Genomic DNA, 21,202 nt, shown 5'->3' on the forward strand with positions numbered 1-21,202 from the left:
TCCTTTTAGTTTAGTTGAGCAATAATCTCCTTTGTCTGGGCATCAGCTGAAAATTACAATAATGTGTTAGAGGCACTCTTGACTATTCCTTAACCTAGCCCAGAGCTATGGCCAACAGTACCTAGGTCACAAGTTATTATTGTTATAACCTCTGAAAGCAAGAGAAGTAGGAGTAGTAATAGTAATTGTTATTTATTAACAAAATATTAAGAACAATGGGGTAACAGGAAGAACAAGCTTGCATATTTAAATTAAATAGTAAAACCAGATGGTTTCTCTATGTACATTGCTGGAAGATAATGATGATGACTAAACATAGTATAGGTAATTAATATAGCAGTTTTTATCTTCTCATGGTGAAATATGTTAGTATAATAACATGGAAAAATAAATATAAGAAATGCATAACCTGTCACAGATTTTTGGTGCATGTGCCAGAAGGCTGATGGAATTTTATGTTTCAGTGATCACAGTGACATGACTTTTGCTGTCTGATTGATAATTGTAATTTTCTCTTTTATTCACCAATTAGAACCAGAAATTGCTTTAGGGAACATTTATCGGTGGTTTTCATCTTCTGCAGTATTCAGTCAGCATTTTAGGAATTGACTCGTTTCATCTGCAATACATAAGAGCATAAGATATGCCATACTGGGTCCATCAAGCTCAGTATCCTGTTTCCAACAGTGGCCAATCCAAGTCTTAAGTACCTGGCAAGGGTCAAAGCTACTATTGCTTATTAATTACCATAATAGCAGTTTATGGATTTTTCCTCTAGAAACTTATCCAAACCTTTTTTAAACCCAATTACACTAACTGCTCGAACCACATCCTCTGGCAATGAATTCCAGAGCTTAACTATGCACTGAGTGAAAAAGAATTTTCTATGATTTGTTTTAAATGAGCTATTTATTTATTTATGTATTTAAAACTTTTCTATACCGTCGTTTAGTAATATACCATCACAACGGTTTACATTTCGGCACGAAATAGGTTTGGTTTGGTTTCTAAGTTATCCATAGTGTGCCAATATTTTACGGTTACATAGTTCAGTAATAAACTCTAGATGAGAATTGGGTTGGGGTAACTATATGATTTTGGGATAAACTCATATATGTATACTGTTTTAATTTAATATTTAATTATAGGTAAAAATAATAAAATTGTCAATTCTACCTTTTTTGGTGACTTTCAGCTGCTCTCATTGTGAAAGACTTTTTTGAAAAGCCAAGTTTTTAGGCCTTTTTTGAAGAGTTTTAATTCTTTCATTAGTCTTAGTTCAAGTGGTAATGTGTTCCATAATAGCGGACCTGCCAAAGATAATGCTCTCTTTCTAACTTGGGTCAACTTTGCTGTTTTGACTGAGGGAATGGTTAGTAGTGCTTTATTGGCCGACCTGAGATTTCTTTGAGGGACATGTAATCGTATGGCAGTGTTTAGCCAGTCGGCGTTTTCGTCATTTATTAGTTTATGAATTGTGCATAGTGTTTTGAATTGTACTCTTTGTTCTATTGGGAGCCAGTGTAAATCTGCAAGTGTTTGGGTGATATGATCTCTTCTGCCTTTTCCAGTAAGTATTCTGGCAGCTGAGTTCTGTAGTATTTGCAGTGGCCTGATTGTGGTATATGGTAATCCTAGGAAAAGTGTGTTACAGTAGTCTGTGCTAGCAAATATTAATGCTTGTAGTACTGTACAAAAGTGTTCTCGAGTTAACAAGGGTTTAAGTCTTCTATGGACCATTAGTTTTGCATAGCCTTCTCTTACTTTTATTGATATGAGTTGTTTAAGGCTGATTTCCGTGTCTATAATTACTCCTAGGTTTCTAGCCTTATCTTTTAACTCAACTAGCTTATTGTTTTCAAGTTTGATGGGATTTTGAATTCTTACAGTGCTACTTGCTAACTTCATGGAGTGCCCCCTGTTCCTTCTATTATCTGAGAGAGTAAATAACCAATTTACATTAACTTGTTAAAGTCCTTTCATGATTTTGTAGACTTCTATCATATGCCCCCCCCCCCCCCCCCCCTCTCTGTCATCTCTTCTCCAAACTGAACAGCCCTAACTTCCTTAACCTTTCCTCATAGGGCAGTTGTTCCATGCCCCTTATCATTTTGGTCACCCTTCTCTGCACTTCCTTCAGTACAGCTATATCCTTTGTGAGATGCAGTGAGCAGAACTGCACACAGTATTCAAGGTACGGTCTCACCATGGAGCATTACAGAGGCATTATGATCTCCTCTGTTTTATTTGCCATTCCCTTCCTAATAATTCCTAACATTTTCTCTTTTTTGATCCTCACAGCACACTGCGCTGACAATTTCAATGTATTATCCACTATGATGCCTAGCTCTCTTTCCTGGGGTGGTAACTCCTAAGATAGAACCTAACATTGTGTAACTACAGCAAGGGTTATTTTTCTCTATATTCATCACTTTTTCCTTGTCCATGTTAAATTTCATCTGCAATTTGGAAGCCCAATCTTCCAGTCTTGCAAGGTCCTCCTGCAATTCATCACAATCCTCTTGAGATTTAACTACTCTGCATAATTTTGTGTCATCCGCAAATTTGAACACCTCACTTGTACCACTTTCCAGATCATTTTAAATATATTGAAAAGCACCGGTCCAAGTACAGATCCCTGAGGCAATCCACTGTACCTTTTTCCACTCTGAAAACTGACCATTTAATCCTGTCTGGTTGGTTACAGGATGCAGGGCTCAATGGACCTTGGAATGACCCAGCATTGCATTTCTTATGTTTTTATGTTATATCTAAATTGGAATTTCGAACTACACAAACTGAATTACACACTCAGAGTTTGGAGTCTACAATTCATTGTCCCAGACTTCACCATCTAAGGGGGTCATTTACTTAATTGAGGTACTCGGTACCAATGTTTAATAACCCCCATGGTATTTTCTCTGGTGGTAAAATAACGCCAGAAAATATTTCACAGCTTCTCTGCTCCTGGTAATTCTGTGGAATGGCAGCCCCACAGCCTGGGGCCATCATCTTTTTAAAGGGGTTGATCAGCCCAAAGTAACCTCACCATCATGCAACTTAGCTATTCGTGTCCTTTGATCCCAGAATATTGAGAAGGGAAGTTGCCAAATGAACTTTGTCTAATTGGCTTGTGGACTATATAGTACACTGTTATACTCTGGTTGGCTGACTCGATCAAGGCTCATCAAGTGGGAGCCATGGCGACTTCAGTGGCTCCTTTCAGGGCCACTTCTACTGAAGACATTTGCAAAGCTGCTTCTTGGTCGTCTGTGCAGACCTTCACATCCTGCTACTGTCCAGAAAGCATATCCTGAGGAGACAGTAACTTTGGACAAGTAGTTCTGCACAACCTGTTCACCCATTAGTCCACTCTCCACTTAGTGAGTCCAAGATGTCTTAAGTCATTGCTTCGCTATGAAACTGGGACTGGCCACGCATCAGATCTAATTCATGCCTGCATGTTGACAGATCTGTAGATGGGGGTTCTCCGTAGACAGCAGGATCAATTAGCCATATTTGACACCCTTCCATCTCCCTGGAGAATTGATTAGCTTTTTCCATGTACGTACCGGATCAGTTCCAGACTCCTGGGTTTTGCCTCCACACCAGCGGATGGAGACAGAGCAAGATTTGACAGGCTCTGCCATAAATACCATGGTGCCACCCACAGTCTGCCAGTGTTACTCTGTCTCCAGCAGATGGTCCGGGTGCATGGCCCACAGTCTGAACTGATCTTTAAAAAAAAAAAAAAGGTGTTTAGATAGCTGGACAGTGTTTTGTTTGCTTCCTTTTTAATTAAGTTAAAAAAAAAAAAAAAAGGTTGAGAAGGCAGTGAGCAGCGCCGGTCTGAGCCTCCCAGGGGGCTGTCAGGTCCTGAGGGGACCATCCCCCCTGGTCCTGTAGGCTGCTGGTGCTAAGGGTTGAGGACCCTGCTTGTTTTTGACAGCCCAGCCGGGGTGATACCGGGGAGGCCGGCTCACTCACCCCAGCCGGACCGCTTCAGGACCCGACGAGGGACGTCTCAGGTGAAAAAAATAAAATAAAGAAATTTATAGATAAATAAAACTGGTAGCGCGTGGTTCGGCGGCTCTCTGTGCCTCGCTGCTGCGGTCAGCTGTCACGTCTCTCTCTCCCAACTCCCCCCCCCCGCTCTTTATTTTTTGTTTTCTTGCGGCGGCCTGGTTCCCTCATGCCACGCGGTTTGGACTGTTCGGCCTGCGGCTCGGGGCACGCGCGCCTCTCGCGGGATGGGCTGTGCCTAGCCTACATCCCCGGAGGCGAAGGGACGTCGGGAGTTGGTGGTGAGACGCTGGACGATGGCGGTCGCGATCGGGGAGCTTTCTTCTTCTGCCCCCAGGCAGTTGCCGGCCAGCACAGGAAAATCCTCCATTTTGGGTCCGGCCTCCGCGGCGCCGATCGCAGTGGGGGCAAGAAATTCCCCACCCTCCCTCTCCCCACAGAGACCGGTCCCCACGGCCTATTTCACCAGCAGGGGCAACAGGGGGAGGGAAAGGGGATGACACAGGGACGGATTCGGATGTCTCCTGTTCCTCTTTTTCGTCTGATTTCATCTTGGCTATGCATAGGGCCTTTAAGGCCCGCAAGGCCTATAAGCGGCATTCACCTAAGTCCGGGGGCTCTGAGGGCCCACACCCTGCGGACAAGGGTCAACCCCGGTCAGGGGACCCAGGGGGGGCCTCCCAGGTCAAAGCGCCCGTTATGGGCTATCCCTCCTCGGGAGGACACGGACTTCCCCTCCGACTCTACAGATCAGGAGGAGCCGTCCCCACCCCCGCAGGGGGTAGAGGGAGACGGCGCTCCATCGCAGGATGCGACGAGGCAGAGCCAGATCTCGGAGGGCGACTATCCTAGGGTGGTCCGCCTTTTCCGCAGAGACGAGCTGGGACCTCTCATTCCCTCTATTTTGGAGGAGTTGGGAATTGCTACACCTCCCGAAGAGTCTCGTCTTGGCTCGATGGATCCTGTTTTGTTGGGTCTGAGTGGCCCTCCCACGACATTTCCTTTTCATTTTTCCGCTATGGACCTTCTCTTTCATGAGTGGGATACCCCGGATTTGGGGTTGAAGGTCACAAAGGCTATAGATAAGCTTTCTCCTTTGCTTGAGGACATCCTGGAAGTTATTTGGGTTCCAAAGGTGAACGCAGCTGTCTCAGCGGTGAAGAAGAGGACTACCATTCCAGTCTCGGGGGCTACGGCACTGAAGGACCTCCAGGATCGGAAGCTGGAGGTCCAGCTTAAGAAGATTTTCGAAGTCTCCGCTCTAGGGGCCCGAGCGGCAATTTGTAGCAATTTTGCTCTGCGGGCCGGGCTGCATTGGGTTCAACAACTTCTCGCCAATGAAGGCCTTTCAGAGGAAGAAGCGGTCGTGGCTTATAGTGCAGACGCGCTTCACGATCTCCTGAGAACTTTGGCTCATTCCATGGTTTCGGCCGTCTCGGCGAGACGGCTATTGTGGTTATGGAACTGGTCCGCGGATGGAGCCTCCAAATCTCGGCTAGGGTCCTTACCCTATAAGGGCAAACTACTGTTTGGAAAGGAATTGGAAGACATGATTCAGTTACTGGGCGAAAATAAAGGTTATCTACTCCCAGAGGGCAGAACTCGTTCCAGGGGGTACTTCTCGACTAGGTCCAGGTTTCGGGGAAATCGAAAAGCTCATACTCCTCGTCCTAGTACCTCTTCCCCCTTCCTTTTGGCCGGGGGGGGGGGGGGGTGGGTAGGCAGCAGTCGCAATCCTTTCGAGGAAGGTGTTTTGGCAGACCTGCTTCCTCCCAGTCGGCTCCCGGCGGTAAGGCTGCACAATGATGTCCGACCGGGCCATTCCTCTGTACCAAAGGTAGGGAGCAGATTGTCTCTTTTTTTACGAGGAGGGGACCACAATCACGTCTGACTAGTGGTACTCTCTGTGATAAAACACGGCTACGCTTTAGATTTTGCACGCCGTCCCAACCCACAATTTTTCCCATCCCCGTGCGGATACGCCGACAAACGTCGAGCAGTCCAACAGACTGGTTCGACTGTTGGATCTGGGAGCAATTGTTCCAGTACCACCTCCGGAGCAACGAAAAGGACATTATTCTATATACTTCATCGTTCCAAAGAAGGAAGGGTCCTTCCGTCCCATACTAGATCTAAAGTGCGTCAACAGATGCCTTCTGATTCCACGTTTTCGCATGGAGACGTTGCGTTCCGTCATTGCTTCCGTTCGCCCGGGAGAGTTCCTGGCTTCGCTGGATCTCACGGAGGCATATTTGCACATCGGGATCAGGAAGGATCATCAGAAATATCTCAGGTTCTGTGTGTTGGGGAAACATTACCAATTTCAGGCGCTACCGTTCGGTCTGGCGACAGCTCCCAGAACTTTTACCAAGATAATGGTGGTTGTCGCAGCACAGCTTCGACGAGAGGGGTTGTTGGTGCATCCGTATCTGGACGATTGGTTGATTAGAGCAAAATCCGAGACTCATTCGGTGATACACCGGGTACTACAGCTGTTAAGGTCTCTCGGTTGGGTAGTCAACACATCCAAAAGTCAGCTCACTCCCACTCAGTCGCTGGAAGTTTTGGGAGCTTTCATCGACACACATCAGGGGAAGGTCTTTCTCTCCTCCAGTCGCAGTCTCAAGTTGCAGGGACGTCTGGTCCTTGCTGAGAAACAACCACTGATGGTTTGGGATTACCTGCAGATGCTAGGTTCCATGGCTTCTACCCTGGAACTGGATCCTTGGTCTTTCGCGCATATGCGGCCCTTACAATCGGCGTTACTTTCCTGCTGGAGTCCGGTGTCCAAGCAGTTCTACCTCCCGTTGCCATTGACGAACCTGGCACGCTCCAGTCTAGGGTGGTGGCTGTGTTCGGACAATCTCCTCCCGATTGTGGTACCGGCGTGGACGGTGGTCACCATGGATGCGAGCCTCTCAGGTTGGGGAGCGGTGTGCTTGCGGAAGTCAGTACAGGGACTCTGGTCCCCGACTGAGTCTCGCTGGTCGATCAATCGCTTGGAGACCCGGGTGGTGCGCCTGGCGTTGCAGGCCTTTCTCCCTCTGATTCAGGGGAAGTCGGTCAGGGTGCTGACCGACAATGCGACAACAGTGGCCTACATCAATCGTCAGGGGGGGACCAGGAGTCATCCGGTGGCGTTCGAAGCTCGTCTGTTGATTCAGTGGGTGGAACAGCACCTTGTCAGCATAGCTGCGCCCCACATAGCAGGGGTCGACAACATACACACAGACTTCTTGAGTCGAAATCAGCTCGACCCCGGAGAATGGGAGCTTGCAGACAGGGCCTTTCAACTCATCTGCGACAGATGGGGCACGCTGGCCATGGATCTGATGGTGACCTTCAAGAAATTCAAGGCCCCGTGCTTCTTTGCTCATCGAAGGGAAACAAGGGCAGAGAGCGAGGACGCCTTGACGTTACCCTGGCCGACGACAGTCCTTCTGTATGTCTTTCCCCCTTGGCCGCTGATCGGCAAGGTACTTCGTCGAATAGAGAGCCATCCTTCGGAGGTAATTCTGGTGGCCCGCGAGTGGCCTTGTCGGCTGTGGTTTGCGGACCTCGTCAATCTCGCGGTGGAGGATCCACTGCGTTTCCTGTTTCTAACAAATCTACTTCATCAGGGGCCTGTTTGTTTCGATCAGGTAGATCGCTTTTGTTTAGCGGCATGGCGTTTGAGAGGTGACGTCTAAAAGGCAAAGGTTATTCTGATGTAGTGGTGTCCACCCTTCTGAGGTCGCGTAAGGCGTCGACTTCCATATCGTATGTACGAGTTTGGAAGGTTTTTGAATCATGGTGCATTTCTCGTGCAATTATATCCACTCGGGCATCCATCTCCAGTATTCTAGCCTTTGTACAGGACGTTTTGGCTAAGGGTTTATCCTGTAGTTTGTTGCGAGTGCAGGTGGCAGCCCTCGGTTGCTTACGCAGTTCTGTGGAAGGGAGGCCTCTGGCGGCACACCCCGATGTTGCCCGGTTTCTGAGGGGGGCAAAGCATCTACGCCCGCCGCTGAATGCTCCGTGTCCCTCCTGGAACTTAAACGTAGTTCTCAAGGCTTTGTGTGCGCCACTTTTTGAGCCTCTAAAGAGGGCGACCCTAAAGGATCTTACAGTGAAGGTCGTGTTTCTGGTGGCAATTTCTTCGGCATGACAGATTTCGAACTTCAGGCATTGTCCTGTAGGGAGCCTTTCTTGCAGATCTCTGAGTCTGGAATTAGTTTACAGATGGTTCCATCTTTTCTGCCAAAAGTAGTTACTTCTTTTCATTTGAACCAGTCGGTGGAACTCCCATCATTTTCTAACCTGGACAGGTCGGATCCCGTTTCAAAGGATCTGAAGAAGCTGGATGTGCGTAGGGCTCTACTAAGCTATCTGGAAGCTACTAATGGTTTTCGTTTGTCAGATCACCTCTTCGTCCTTTGCAAGGGTCCAAAAAGGGGTAATCTGGCATCTAAAGCCACCATCTCCCGGTGGTTGAAGTAGGCCATAAATTCCTCTTATATACTATGTGGTCGGCCCCTACCAGTGGGGCTGAAGGCACATTCCACACATTCCCAGGCGGCTTCCTGGGCAGAGTGTCACCAGATTTCCCCACAGAAGATCTGCAGAGCAGCAACTTGGAAATGTTTGCATACTTTCGCACATCATTATTGGCTCGATGTCCAGGACTCAAGGGAGGGTAATTTCAGAGCAGGCGTATTGAGAGCAGGCCTCTCCGGATCCCAGCCCAAGTAGTTTTGAGCTCTGGTACATCCTAGGAGTCTGGACTGATCCGGTACGTACAGGGAAAAGAAAATTAGGTCTTACCTTCGATAATTTTCATTCCTGTAGTACCAAGGATCAGTCCAGAGTCCCGCCCGCTGTATGCATTTAAGTCTCGGAGAGTCTGCTGTTTTCACTTCTGCTCTTGTTTTATTTGATCTGTAAAGTTCTTATGTCTGTTAATCTCCTTTTTTGGGTCAGGTTTCTTGTTGGGGCAGTGACCCAATGGTTCCCCGGTTGAGATTCATGTATATAGTTTCAGTTAAGGGTCATTCTGCTTTGACATTGCGTAATACTGGTAGACTGTGGGTGGCACCCTGGTATTTATGGCAGAGCCTATCAAATCATGCTCTGTCTCCATCTGCTGGTGCAGAGGCAAAACCCAGGAGTCTGGACTGATCCTTGGTACTACAGGAACGAAAATTATTGAAGGTAAGACCTAATTTTCTTTTAAAGTTCAAGCTCTGGAAGGAAGTACTTAAGGATATCATGAGGCAGTGTTTGAGTGCAGAAACTCCTGTGCATGCTCAGTAAAGTATTTACTCTGAGAACTGGATCCGTATTGGCTGTGTTGGATGTCATCACCCAAGCGTTGTGGCTAATTCATCCTGCTGTCTACGGAGAGCCCTATTTACAGGTAAGACTTGCTTTGTGAGGTTGTGATGGTAAAGCATGAGATTGGATAGGCTTTGCAATATTGAATCAAGAGTTGGTAGAGTAGATGGGATTTGTAGTCCTTAATTATTTCCACTTTCTCTGTTTTGTGTTCTGTATTTCTATGTAAAAGTCATTAAGAGACTATGTAATAAGTAGTCTATCCGTTAGGCACAATGTAGAAGTCCTTGGAGCATCTTCCTTAATTTTTATAATATTTTATTGTTAAGTGTTTTAAGAATTACTTGTGTGAGGAGAAATTATTAACATTTTGTTTAAACAATATTTATTTTTTCTCTTTTTAAGCACTAAAGTCCCTGCACGCAGTCATCACAGAACTCTTCAAGCCATGGATATTAGTCTTAGATCAGGATGATGCCAGGTAACTTTAAAAATTGAGTTTTTGTGATAGTAAATGATGGCAGACCAATATGGTCCATCCAGTCTGTCCAGCGGCAATTTGTCTGCTTTGCTTAGGTATTTATAGAAATTTCTATATAGAATCAGACATCCATTTCCCATTTCCCCTTTCCCCATATCCCTCACCCACTTTGCAAAGTACTACCACTACCTTTTAGGATTGTATCTGCTGCTTTGTGCAGATTCCCTCAATACTTTCTCAAATATTTGATGGGATTATTCCACTGCTATTTTGGGCTGTAACTTTCACGCCATGCAGGTTACACCATGTCTTCTAGGAAGCACAATGCAGTCATATCACTGCTAGTTTTAGTCTGTAATTGCGGCTTTGTGCAGGTTGCTCCAATGCACTAAGCATATGGAATGATTTAGTGTCATTTGGTATAACATCCTGTATTGTGAGGAGAGCAAAATATTTAAAAAGTTAAAAATATTGAGGTCCATATTTGGCTGCTGTCCAACTGAGCAAGTTAAGCCACTGATTTGGCTTGGCTATCTCATAGTTGGTTAAGTTTATCTGGCTAACTTGCTGAATAGCGGGTCAGACATTGCCAGATAAGGCCGAACATTGGCACTTATCCAGTTACATTTGTCTTGATTTTATTTATTATTGTGAATGTAACTCTGTAAGCCATTTATAATTTAAGATAATGCACTATATAAATGTTTTAAACATTAAGAGGTCCATATTCAAAAGGAGGCTAGAATTTAGGAAGCTAAGTTAGGGGTGTTCCAGGGATGAAATTGGGAGGAGTTGAGTTAGCAGCTAAGTTAACTGGCTAACTCTAATATTCAGAGATAGCCGGTTGACTTAGCCTGCTAAGTCTGGTTGGGCCAAAGAGTTTCCTAAAGTTAGGCAGCCTTTAGTTAGCCAGCTAACTTTAAGATAGCTGGCTATATTCAATAGTGCGGTTTCACTGTTGAATATACCTCCAAAGTTAACTAGCTAAGTTTATCTGGCTAACTTTGCTAGCCTGACTGTGTCTGAATACGGACCTCTACACAATTAAACATTAGCTTCTCCCTGGAATGCCCCTGTCCCACCCCTCACTTATCTAGATAAATTATCAAGTTAATTGTTGGCCATGAACTCAGTCAAATATTGAAATGGTGCCACTTAGCCAGATAAGTCCAAATTTATCTGCCTAAGTGGCTCTAAATGTTGACCTTGTGTTTTTGTTGGTTTTTTTTAAGCTCCTGTATTCACTAGAACAATAATAAAAAGGCATCTACTTATGCCTCAGTTAATCCAAGTACATTATTTGGGTAATAGTTTTCCTTGAATCCTTTGGGGTCCATTTTCAGCTAACTAACAGGGTATATTCAATAGTACAGTCATGCTGTTGTCTGGCTAATGCTGAATATTGGCGTTAGCCAGATAAGTTATCCTGCTAACGCCATTCCACCCCGGAGCGCCTCCAGCCCTTCCCCAGAACACCCCCCACTTATCTGGCTAAATTCTAGCAACATAACTAAATCCGGCTAGAATTTAGTTGGAAAAGTGGCTGAATAGTCCAGCTTTGCCATTTAGATGGATACATTTTATGTTATCAATCTAAATGGCTTTTGAATATCAACCTCTTGGTCTTTTGGAAGCTGTCACATGAGATAAAGTTACTTCTGCGGAATGTCTGTGTGAGAGGAGGATTTGAACACAGAAATCATAGGCGTTCTCCTAACTAAAATCTTGCAGAGTTAAACAAACACTTAGAATAATGAATTTGAGCTTCCTTGTATAGTGTCCCTTCTGAGATGGAGAAACATGTCATGACTGCATAGGGTAAGACATGAAATTACATTTCTTTGCTCTTTCTGCATTTTGATTTAAGTATCCACCGTTGTTACCCATGGTTAGAGAGTGACACTCCGATAGCCACTGGGATTGTGCAGCTGTTCTGCAAATGTGTTTACACATTACATCTAAGCTTTAAAGGTACGTAACTAGTCTTGCTTCTATCAGAGTGGTTCAAATTGATTAACAGCTTTTATCACTATGTTTCGTAGCATTGAGACTAGAAATGAAAAATGAGACATGCAATCTCGTAATATGTAGTAGTAGCAGTCCTTATCGTCCCCCAGATCAGTCCAGATGCATGGGTTTTTCTCCCCAATCAACAAAAGGAGAAGGAGATGAAAAGCTTTACTGTGTACCAGTGGTACTTAATACAACGTGCCAGCTATAGTCGATCAGTGTTCTCTGTCTCCACAGATGGTTGAGGTGCAAACCCTGCAGGAAAACTAAACTGCTCCCAGGAGTATTAGGCTCTGTATAAGGATCATCCTTCTGGTGGAGTATGGGCAAGCAGGGGGTTGGAGGCCCTTGGTTGTTGGTGCCGTGGTCCGTGAAAGGAATTTGTTAGCTAGTGGTCTAGTTCCTTCCCTTCTCTCCTCCCACTCTGTTCCTGTCTTTCAGGCTGCTATGAGAAGCAGCATTCAAGGAAAGTATTGCATTTTGGTCATTTATTGGAATTTTTCCTTTAAGAGACTTAAAAATAAATAAATAAATAAAAAAGGGTGAATTGGGCAGAGCTGGGTGTTCAGCATTCCCGCAGAAGTCTCAGTGAGGATGAGAGCAGTAAGGCTGGAACAGGCCAAGGGTTGGTTCTGGGCAGTATAGAGCCAACTTTACTTTGCAGCAGGAGCTTCAGGAGGGCTCAAAACAGCTATGGGAGTTTCAGGAGGGCTCCAGGTAGTTTTTGCTGGCACTGCTGTTAGCTGCGACCATGCGTAGAGTATTAATGGTGACTTTGGCTGAGTACAGGAAACACTGCTCAGTGTGTAGGGACAAGAAAGCCAAGATTGTTGCTTCTGGCTTGTGTGCAGCTTGCATTGGCAGTAGGGAAGGTAGTTCAGGGTCTATTCCCACTATGCCCAGCAATAGAGTGGTGGGGCAGAAGCAGGTGCCTCAGGCTACAGAAGTCAGTAATGCTAGGCTGCTTGGCAGCCCGGAAACCACAGCCATCTTTACCCTAACTCCACAGTGTAGAAGATAGGGGAAGGGGGCTGCTTCTCCAACACTGTCTCCAGCAGTGGAGACCTCTGACTATGCCCAGGAGGGGTCTGAAGAAGGTTTGGATTCCTCTGAGATGATTTCTGAGTCTGAGGAGGCTTTGCACAAAGCATTCCTAGCCAGGAGAGGGATGGTGTTGAAGCATCCTGGCCCCAAAGTAGGCTCACAGGCCTCTAAGATGTGGAGATTGACACCTGGGGGGTCTGGGGCACCAGCCTACCCCACCAAGAAGAAGTGGGCACTTGATCCAGAATCAGAGGAGTCCTTCAGTGTGGGGGCAGATCAGGTTCCTCTGCTGTTTTCCCAGGAATGGGGATAGAGATGAGGACCCTCCAGAATGGGAGGATATCCGTGTGGCAGACTATGATGACCCTAAGGTGGTTTGCCTTTCCCAGAAGGATGGCCTGCACTCCATGATTTTGCAGGTCCTAAAGGAATTGGGGATTAAAAAATTTGTGATGGAATCGAAGCATGAAAGTGAAGATTCCCATCATGGAAGGTCTTAGAGGTCCTGCTAAGGCTTTCCTGTTTCATCCTACAGTAAAGGCACTAGTGTTTAGGGAGTGGGACACTCCTGATGCAGTCAAGAAGGTTTGAAGAGCCAAGGAAAACGTTACTCATTACTGGAGAAAGCTTTGGAGCTTTTAAAGTTGCCTGAGAGCTGTGCTGCCCACCATTGGAATGGTAGTTTTCTTAGTCACTGTGGAAGCTAAGTGCATTCCGACGGTGGGCAGCACAGCTCTTAGGAATTCCCAGAATCACAAGATGGAGCTGCATTTGAAGAAGGGTTTTTGAGGTCTCAGCCTTGGGCATTTGAGCAGTAGTCTGTAGCAACTTTATGGCCCAGGCCTGTTTACGCTGGGTGCAACAGGTTCCAGTGGCTGAGTTGGGGGGACCTCTCTTGCAAAGCAAGCGGAGTGTTTGAAGTGGGGTTAGCCTTTATAGTGGATGCCTTTTTTGCTTTGGATGTCTGTCAGAAATATGATGTCAGTAGTCTTGGCCAGATGGCTGCTTTGGTTGCATAATTGGGCGGCTGATATTCGGTCCAAATCACAGCTGGTGAGTTTTCCATTCAGAAGCAAGTTGCTGTTTGGGGAAGGTTTGGAGCAGCTAGTGAAATACCTTGGAGAGTCTAAGGGGAGTAAGTTGCCTGAGGATAAACCCAAGGGAAGCTGGAAGTCTTTTCCTAATAGGTAGAAGTTTCTTGAGGCTAGCTGATACCTTCTAGGGAAGGTATTTTCCTCTTAGAAGCAATTTTCCAGCAAGTCACAGTCCTTTCTGGGGCCCTGAGTTACGTTTGGCAGTTTGCGGACCGCTGCACTCACCACCTCAGCCAGGGGCTCTTTGCCGGCTCCTGATGTGCCTTGAGCAGCGGCCAGATGCCGCCAATCCCAGCTGACGCCCTGCTTCCTAGGCGCCACATGCCAGACCTCAGCCTTTTTAAACTTTTAGTGGCGGGAAAAGCTATGCAGTGCCAGATGATGATGTCACAGCCAAAGCCCTCTAAAGGACTCACTCGCTCCTGCATTTGGTGCCTCAGCAACAGGTCCTACTACTCTTCAGTAGAGCGTATGGCTTCCTGCGTCTTGTCTTCAGCCTTGTCTTCAGTTCCAGCGTCTTGTCTTTGTCTCCTTCCACATTGTCTTCTTGTTCTTTACCTTGCCTGTCTGCCCTGCCTATCCGCCCTTTCTCTCCACTCAGACAGATACCTGGTTTTACCTCAGCCTGATCCTGGATACGCCTGACTGCTGCCAGCCACCGATCTTTGCATGCTCCCTGACACACTTAACCTCCACCTGCCTCTGACCATTACCTGGACCGTGGACTCCTCTGATCTCTGCCTGCCCACAAGCCTGCTATCCAAGATCCTCTGCTTCTGCCACAGCAGAGACCTCACCTAAGACCTGCTGGCTCTAGCACTCAAAGGCTGAACCCAGGGCGGACAAGGGCTCATATAGGCGAAGCTCCAGCTGGGTCTTTGCTTCAATCGGGTTCGCCTGCTCTTACAGGTTGTGCCAATCCTGCCTTGGCCCAAGGGTCCACAACTGCAATAACCCATTAGCCTGGTTGGGATGGCTCCAGCTCCAGAGGTCCCAAAGGTACGCAATGAAATGTGCTTAGTCCACTCCTCGGGTGAAACCATAGAGAGTTGTTTGGCCCTGTTTTACTAGGAGTGAACTAAGCTAACTATGGACCACTGGATCCTCTCCTTCATCAGAGATGGTTACACCTTTAGAATTTGCATGCCCGGTGCACAAAGCCTTCATGAGTTCTTCTTGTGTGACAGTCATCAAAAGGGCATCGGTTTGGTCTACGCTGGAGCAACTCCTAAGGCTGGGTGGAGGAGCGGGGCAGGTACTCCTTTTATTTCATGGTTCCAAAGAAAGAGGGCACCTTTTGGCCCATCCTGGACCTAAAAAATGTGAATGCATCCATGTGAGTGCCGCATTTTCAGATGGAGATCCTGTGCTCTGTCATTGCGCCAGTCAGAAAAGAGGAGTTTTCTCACCACGGCTTACGTTTATATTTCCATTTGAGAAGCTTTTCAGAAGTTCCTCATATTTGCAGTGCTGGGAGAACATTTCCAATTCTGAGCTCTCCCGTTCAGCTGGCAATGGCACCTGGATCATTTACCAAGGTGATGGTAGGTGTGGAGCAGCTGATCAGAGGGAAGGTATTCTAGTACACCCCTACCTGGATGACTGGTTTATTCAGGCAAAGTTTTGGGAAGTTTGCCAGTAGTCGGTACAGCAGGTGATGGAGAGTTAGTAATCCCTGAGCTGGGTTGTAATCCTGACCAAGAGCCAGCTGGGGGCATGTTTCGAGACTGTCAGCATAGTGTTTCTTTAGACAAAAAACTGAAATTACATGGGCAGGTTCAGCAGTTGTTGCAGCCATGGAATCCCAGCCATGAAATTACCTCGCCAAGTCCTTGAGTGCATGGCTTCTGCAAAGGATCTAGTTCCCTGGGCTTTCATAGATATGCAACCACTCCAGAAGGCACTGTTTTCATGTTGGAGCCCTCAGTGAAAGGATGTTGAGCTCCATTTACCTCTCTTTGAGGATGTCAGATCAGATTTTTCCTGGTGGCTCTTGCCAGTTAACTTGGACAAAAGTGTGATGCTAGACTATATTGACCGTTTGTCAATATAACACAGCATAGGGGTGTTGGACCCTGACTGAAGCCTAGCAATTGGTTGTAAACCAGAGTGATCCAAAAAGCATTGCTCTTCTTTCTCCCTCTGGTTTGAACCACGCAATGAAGGGTTCTGTCCAACAGTACAATTGTGGTGGCTTAAATCAACTGGCAGGGGATCCCAGGAGTCCAGCGGTTTCCTTGAAGGCCCAAGCATTGTTTCTTTGGGCAGAGCAACACCCTCCTGGTCCTATCTGCATTTCATGTAGCTGGGCTAGAGAAAGTGACGGTGGATTTTCTCACAGGCACATGCTGGATCCTAGGGAATGGAAGTTGTCAGATGGAGCAATAGCCCTGATCCAGAATAGGTAGGTTTGATGGCCACCAAAGCAAACTCCAAGGCCCCTAGGATCTTCAGTCGCAAAAGAGAGAATGGAGCAGAGGGTCTCACTGTTGTTTCTCATCTGTGGCCACCCAGCATCCTGTTGTACGTTTCCACATATGGCCACTGATAAGCAGAGTTCTCAGACGAGTAGAGGGTCACTGCAGAAAGATGATCTTAGTGGCCCCAGAATGGCCTCGGCATCCCTGGTTTGTGGACCTAGTAAATCTGGCAAGGGACAGGCCCCTGAGGCTAGGGTATCTTCCAAGATTGCTCTATCGGTGTCCAATTTTTTTGGAACAGGCAGATCCCTTCTGTCTCACAGTCTAGGTTTTGAGCGGAGACAGTTAAGGCTATGGGGATATTCCAAGGAGGCCATTACAACTTTGCTTCAGGGCAGGAAGATGTCCCCTTCTTTGGCATATGTGCAGATTTGGAAGAGCCTGGTGTCTCGAGATGGGGGTCATCCCACTTCAGGCCTATGTTTTTCAGATTCATTCTTGCAGTATGGCCTACAAAAGGGTCTAGCCTTGAACTCTCTTCAGGTACAAATTTCAGCCTTTGGTTGGTTTCAGGGGAGCTGTGCATGATTGACACTGATAGAGCAACCTTGGAAGATACCCTAGCCTCAGGGGCCTGTCCTCTTCAGGTACAAATTTCAGCCTTTGGTCGGTTTCAGGGGAGGTGTGCATGATTGAATCATGCACGCCAGACATTGTCAGATTTCTCAAAGGCATGAAGCACTTGTGTCCTCTTCTGAGGCAAGTGGTCTCTTTATGGAATCTTAATTTGGTCCTAAAAGCCTTATGTAAGTCGCCTTTTGTATTGCTAAAGAAAGCATCATTGAAGGGACCTCATCCTGAAGGTGGTCATCTTAGTGGCTATCTGTACAGCAAGACTTATCACCAAGCTGCAGGCATTTGTAGAGATCCATTCCTTCAGTTTTGAAGACTGGGTATCCCTGCAAATGGTGCCATATTTTTTGCCAAAAGTGGTTTCTTCCTTTCATTTGAGTCAGTTGGTTGAATTGACAGTTTTCAAAAGAGTGTACGCTTCTTCTCCACATGCCCAAGAGCTTTATCTGTTGGATGAGCATATAATTTTCTTGCAATATTTGAAGGTCACAAACAGTTTTTGCAACATGGATCATCTGTTTGAGGTTTTCAGCAGATGAAACAAAGGGGAGAAGGTGTTGAAGGCATCCATTTCCCGATGGATTAAAGTGGCAATTGCTTCAGCTTATATATGCAAAGGTGTGCTGGTTCTGGCAGTGCTTCGGACTCATTCCACTAGTACACAGGCGGTGTCCTGGGCTGAATGTTAGTTGGTTTCTTCACAGGAGATCTATCAAACAGCAACTTAGTCTTCATTGCTCATGTTTTCCCAGCATTACCTGCTGGAAGTTTGGGCTCCAGATTTGGCTGAATTTGGGGAGAGTCTTTCGGGGGCCAGCCCAATATAGGAAAACTGGACTGATGTGGGGGACGATAAAGAAAAGAAAATTGGTTCTTACCTGTTAATTTTTGTTCCTTAAGTCCCATAGATCTGTCCAGAGACATGCCCTTTGCTTTCCGAATACCCTACACTCTGTATGTATATAACTCTGATTTTTTAAACTTGGTTTGATGTTCAAATTACTCTCTGAGAGGATGTTTTCAAGTTGGGGATCCCTCACTTGAGTTGTATGGGGGATTATTGTTGGTTGTGTAGGTTTGTATCTTGGCTTGGGTACAGTTCATACTGAGTGACTGCAGGTAGCACACTGTCTTACGTACCACTGGTACAGTAAAGCTTTACTTCTTTGTCTCCATCTGCTGGTTGGGGAGAAAAAAACATGTGTCTGGACTGATCTGTAGGATTTGAGGAATGAAAATTAGCTGGTGAGAACCAAGTTTCCTTTATAGAATCTGCATTCATTATGTGATGGTGAGGAGCAGAACTCTGGTATTGGCTTGGCTTCTGGTTGAGGTTCAAAATTAAAGGTAGCAGGTAACTAAAAATCAAGTAAAAACATGTTTCACTAAGTTTAATAAAATAGCAGAGTTGGCCTGTTTTGATTTCTGAGGGTTGGTGTTATAGAATAGTCATCAACTCTGCTTCTTACAGAATGAGAGAGGTTGTAACGTACTAGGAATAAATAAAGATGGTAGATATTTGCAATTCATGTCACTTAGCTGATAAGCTCAGTTCAAAATTAAACCATAAAAAAATAATTTGATCAATTCAACTTTGTGATTAGTTTAGTTTGGTTTAGTTAGCAAACAGTTACTATTCTGCTTTTTTGCCCAAATTTTGGCCTGAATTCTGCTGTTTTCAGGTCTCTGTCTTTCTTGATATTTGGTGGTGGTAATGCTGTGGCATGGTACAGTTGTGCTTAAAACTACAGATGGGCATATGCACTTATCAATTTTTACCATTCTTTTTTTTTCTACAGACAAACTGCTGCCAAGCCATCGAGGAACGCTCTGGCTACATTTGATGCATTACTGCGACTTCTGTACTGCAGCAAAAATGCCAGAGTTCATTCTTTACACATATCACACTGAGTACAGTAAGCTTCCTTGGAAAGAAATGCATCCAGACCAGGCACTCATGGAGGAATTCTTCAAAGTAAGTTTGTCAGATTTATATGCATCTTGACATTGCATCTTAGTAGTGGTCACAGATAAAGATCAATTGATCCGCTCAGATTATACAGTTGTCCTTGCCTCCTGTTACCATATGTCCTACTAGATTTTCGGTCACTTCCTTTCTTGCTGTTACTACAACCCTCTGTATCTCTCCCAAGAATATTTGTAGCCTGTCACTATCTTGGCTACTACCACGTCTAATTGCATCCACTGCCTTGTTTGTAATGAAGTATTTGCTTACATTCCCTCTGTGCCTCTCTCCTTCAGATGTCATATCTTTACCCCTTGTCAAGAACTTCATTTTTATGGACATGATACTTTCTTGTACTTTATTGAAGCCTGGAGATATTTAAACGTTTCTATTTCTCCCCTTTCCTTTTACTTTCTAGGGAATATTTTTTTGTTATGCCTTTCTGTGTAGCACTTGTATTGCAGACCCTTCATTGTTTTGCTTTTTTGAACATCTCCATTTTCTCAGGGTCCCTATAAAAATGTGACTTTCACAAATGCACACAGTACTCTAGTGGAGTTTTACTAGTGGAAGAACAGTAAAAACACCCACACAGGAGAGGAATCACCATAGTCTCAAGGTATCAAAAACTATATTAGCCTGTGCGAAGTAAGTGATAATTTTGTTAGTTCATAAAATAAAAAATCTTAGTAACTTGCAGCAGCAGAGAACGAGCCGTGTTCCTTGGTGCACGTCACACAATAATGTGCATTCACATGGGTCTGCTGATAACACATGTGAACTACATTTATATACACATCAATATAGTATATGCTCCTGTTTATAGTATCCCATAACTAATCACACATCAACTGAAACAACATTTTAAATTATGAGCTAATAGAAATTGCTTTTACCTCATTTTGTGCAGGCTGATGTATTTTTTTGAGTCTAAGCAATGACTTGTTCAAGGGCATTATTATCTCTTTTTCTTACTTGTAATACCTTCATAGTCGACGACAGCAAGAAAGTACCAGTTAGCCCATCCAGTCTTCTCAGTCTTCTTAGTTACTCCTGTCTACACTGCTTTAGCTATGGATCTATCCCAGCAGTCAGCCATATAGGCTTGACCACATGTAGGATGTCACTCATTATCCAGGCCAGTTTTACTGCATTCCTCTTTGGTCCTCTACATTTCAGGGTATATGACCATGCAAATTTCTACACTTAAACTAGCACCCAGTCCTTCTCCCGCCCCATTTATCTTACAAAACATTTCATTTCTGTTACTACTGCCCTCTGTAGCTCTTCCAAGCCTGCATAATTTCTCACAACATTGGTTTCATCACCTCTGCTGATAGTGTATTCCAGGCATCTACTGCTCTCTAGATAACTTTCCCTGTACATACCCGGATCAGTCCAGACCGTGGGTTGAGCCTCCTGTCCAGCAGATGGAGACAGACCAAAACTGAAAGGGTATCCTATATCAGGATAGAGCCTACCCTGTAGCCCTTCAATATTTGTCTCCAGCAGATGCGACAGCTCACCCTGCGGTTCCCTGATCTTTGCTAGTCAGCCCTTTCCCTGCGGGGTACCTTTCTACTCTTTTTCTCATGATCAAGCAAGTATCCATAATTACTTTTAGTTTAAAAAAAAAAAGTGGAAATTTTATTCCTCTTTGAATTGACTCTGATTTTTCTCTTCAGGAGACAGCGCTGTCTCCTCGCTCTTGTGGGGCCTAGGGGGGCTTGCCCCTTGTAATTCACAACCTAGGTCCCTTTCCCGGTGATCCTAGTGTGGGGTGAAACTGGTGGTCCAGTCACACCCCCCCCCCCCCCCAACCTGGCTGCTTTTGCTCCGGGATGCTTCATTCCCCGGCAGTGCCTTCAGGGATGTGCCATTCCCCTGTGTAAAAAAAAAACAAAAAACCAGAGAACAGTTTGTCTTTAAATTTCAGGGCACTTTATTTTTCTTGTTTAATCGGCAGCAGCAGGTTTTTCATTTGAGGAGCGAGCAGGGTTCGATCCGCTGTACCTGCTCCTCCCAGCAGTACAGCTCAGCTGATTTCTCCCTGTTGGCAGCTCCTCTTCAGTGAACATGCTGTGTTCTCACTGCTGCCTCGCGTGTGGGGAGCCCTCGTCGCTCCTCTCTCGCGAGGGACTTTGTTCGGGGTGCCTGCCAGCTGAGGAAGGTCCCTCTAAGACGCAGGCCTGGGGTCGATCCTCCCACCGCATGGCCA

At 45.7% G+C, this 21,202-nt stretch overlaps 1 protein-coding gene and 1 long non-coding RNA gene across 2 annotated transcripts in view; one reads left to right on the forward strand and one right to left on the reverse strand.

Moving 5' to 3' along the window:
• EPG5 (ectopic P-granules autophagy protein 5 homolog) overlaps positions 1–21,202 on the forward strand; it is a 335,394-nt gene that overhangs the window by 271,513 nt on the left and 42,679 nt on the right. The window contains exons 34-36 of the mRNA XM_029580866.1: positions 9,742–9,817; positions 11,685–11,788; positions 18,818–18,993. Of these exons, the coding sequence (XP_029436726.1) occupies positions 9,742–9,817; positions 11,685–11,788; positions 18,818–18,993 (356 nt within the window). The remainder of the gene's footprint in view (positions 1–9,741; positions 9,818–11,684; positions 11,789–18,817; positions 18,994–21,202) is intronic.
• LOC115078160 overlaps positions 1–21,202 on the reverse strand; it is a 123,329-nt gene that overhangs the window by 57,639 nt on the left and 44,488 nt on the right. The window lies entirely within an intron of this gene.

The sequence above is a fragment of the Rhinatrema bivittatum genome, chromosome 1, assembly GCF_901001135.1.
Source record: "Rhinatrema bivittatum chromosome 1, aRhiBiv1.1, whole genome shotgun sequence".
NCBI lineage: Eukaryota > Metazoa > Chordata > Amphibia > Gymnophiona > Rhinatrematidae > Rhinatrema > Rhinatrema bivittatum.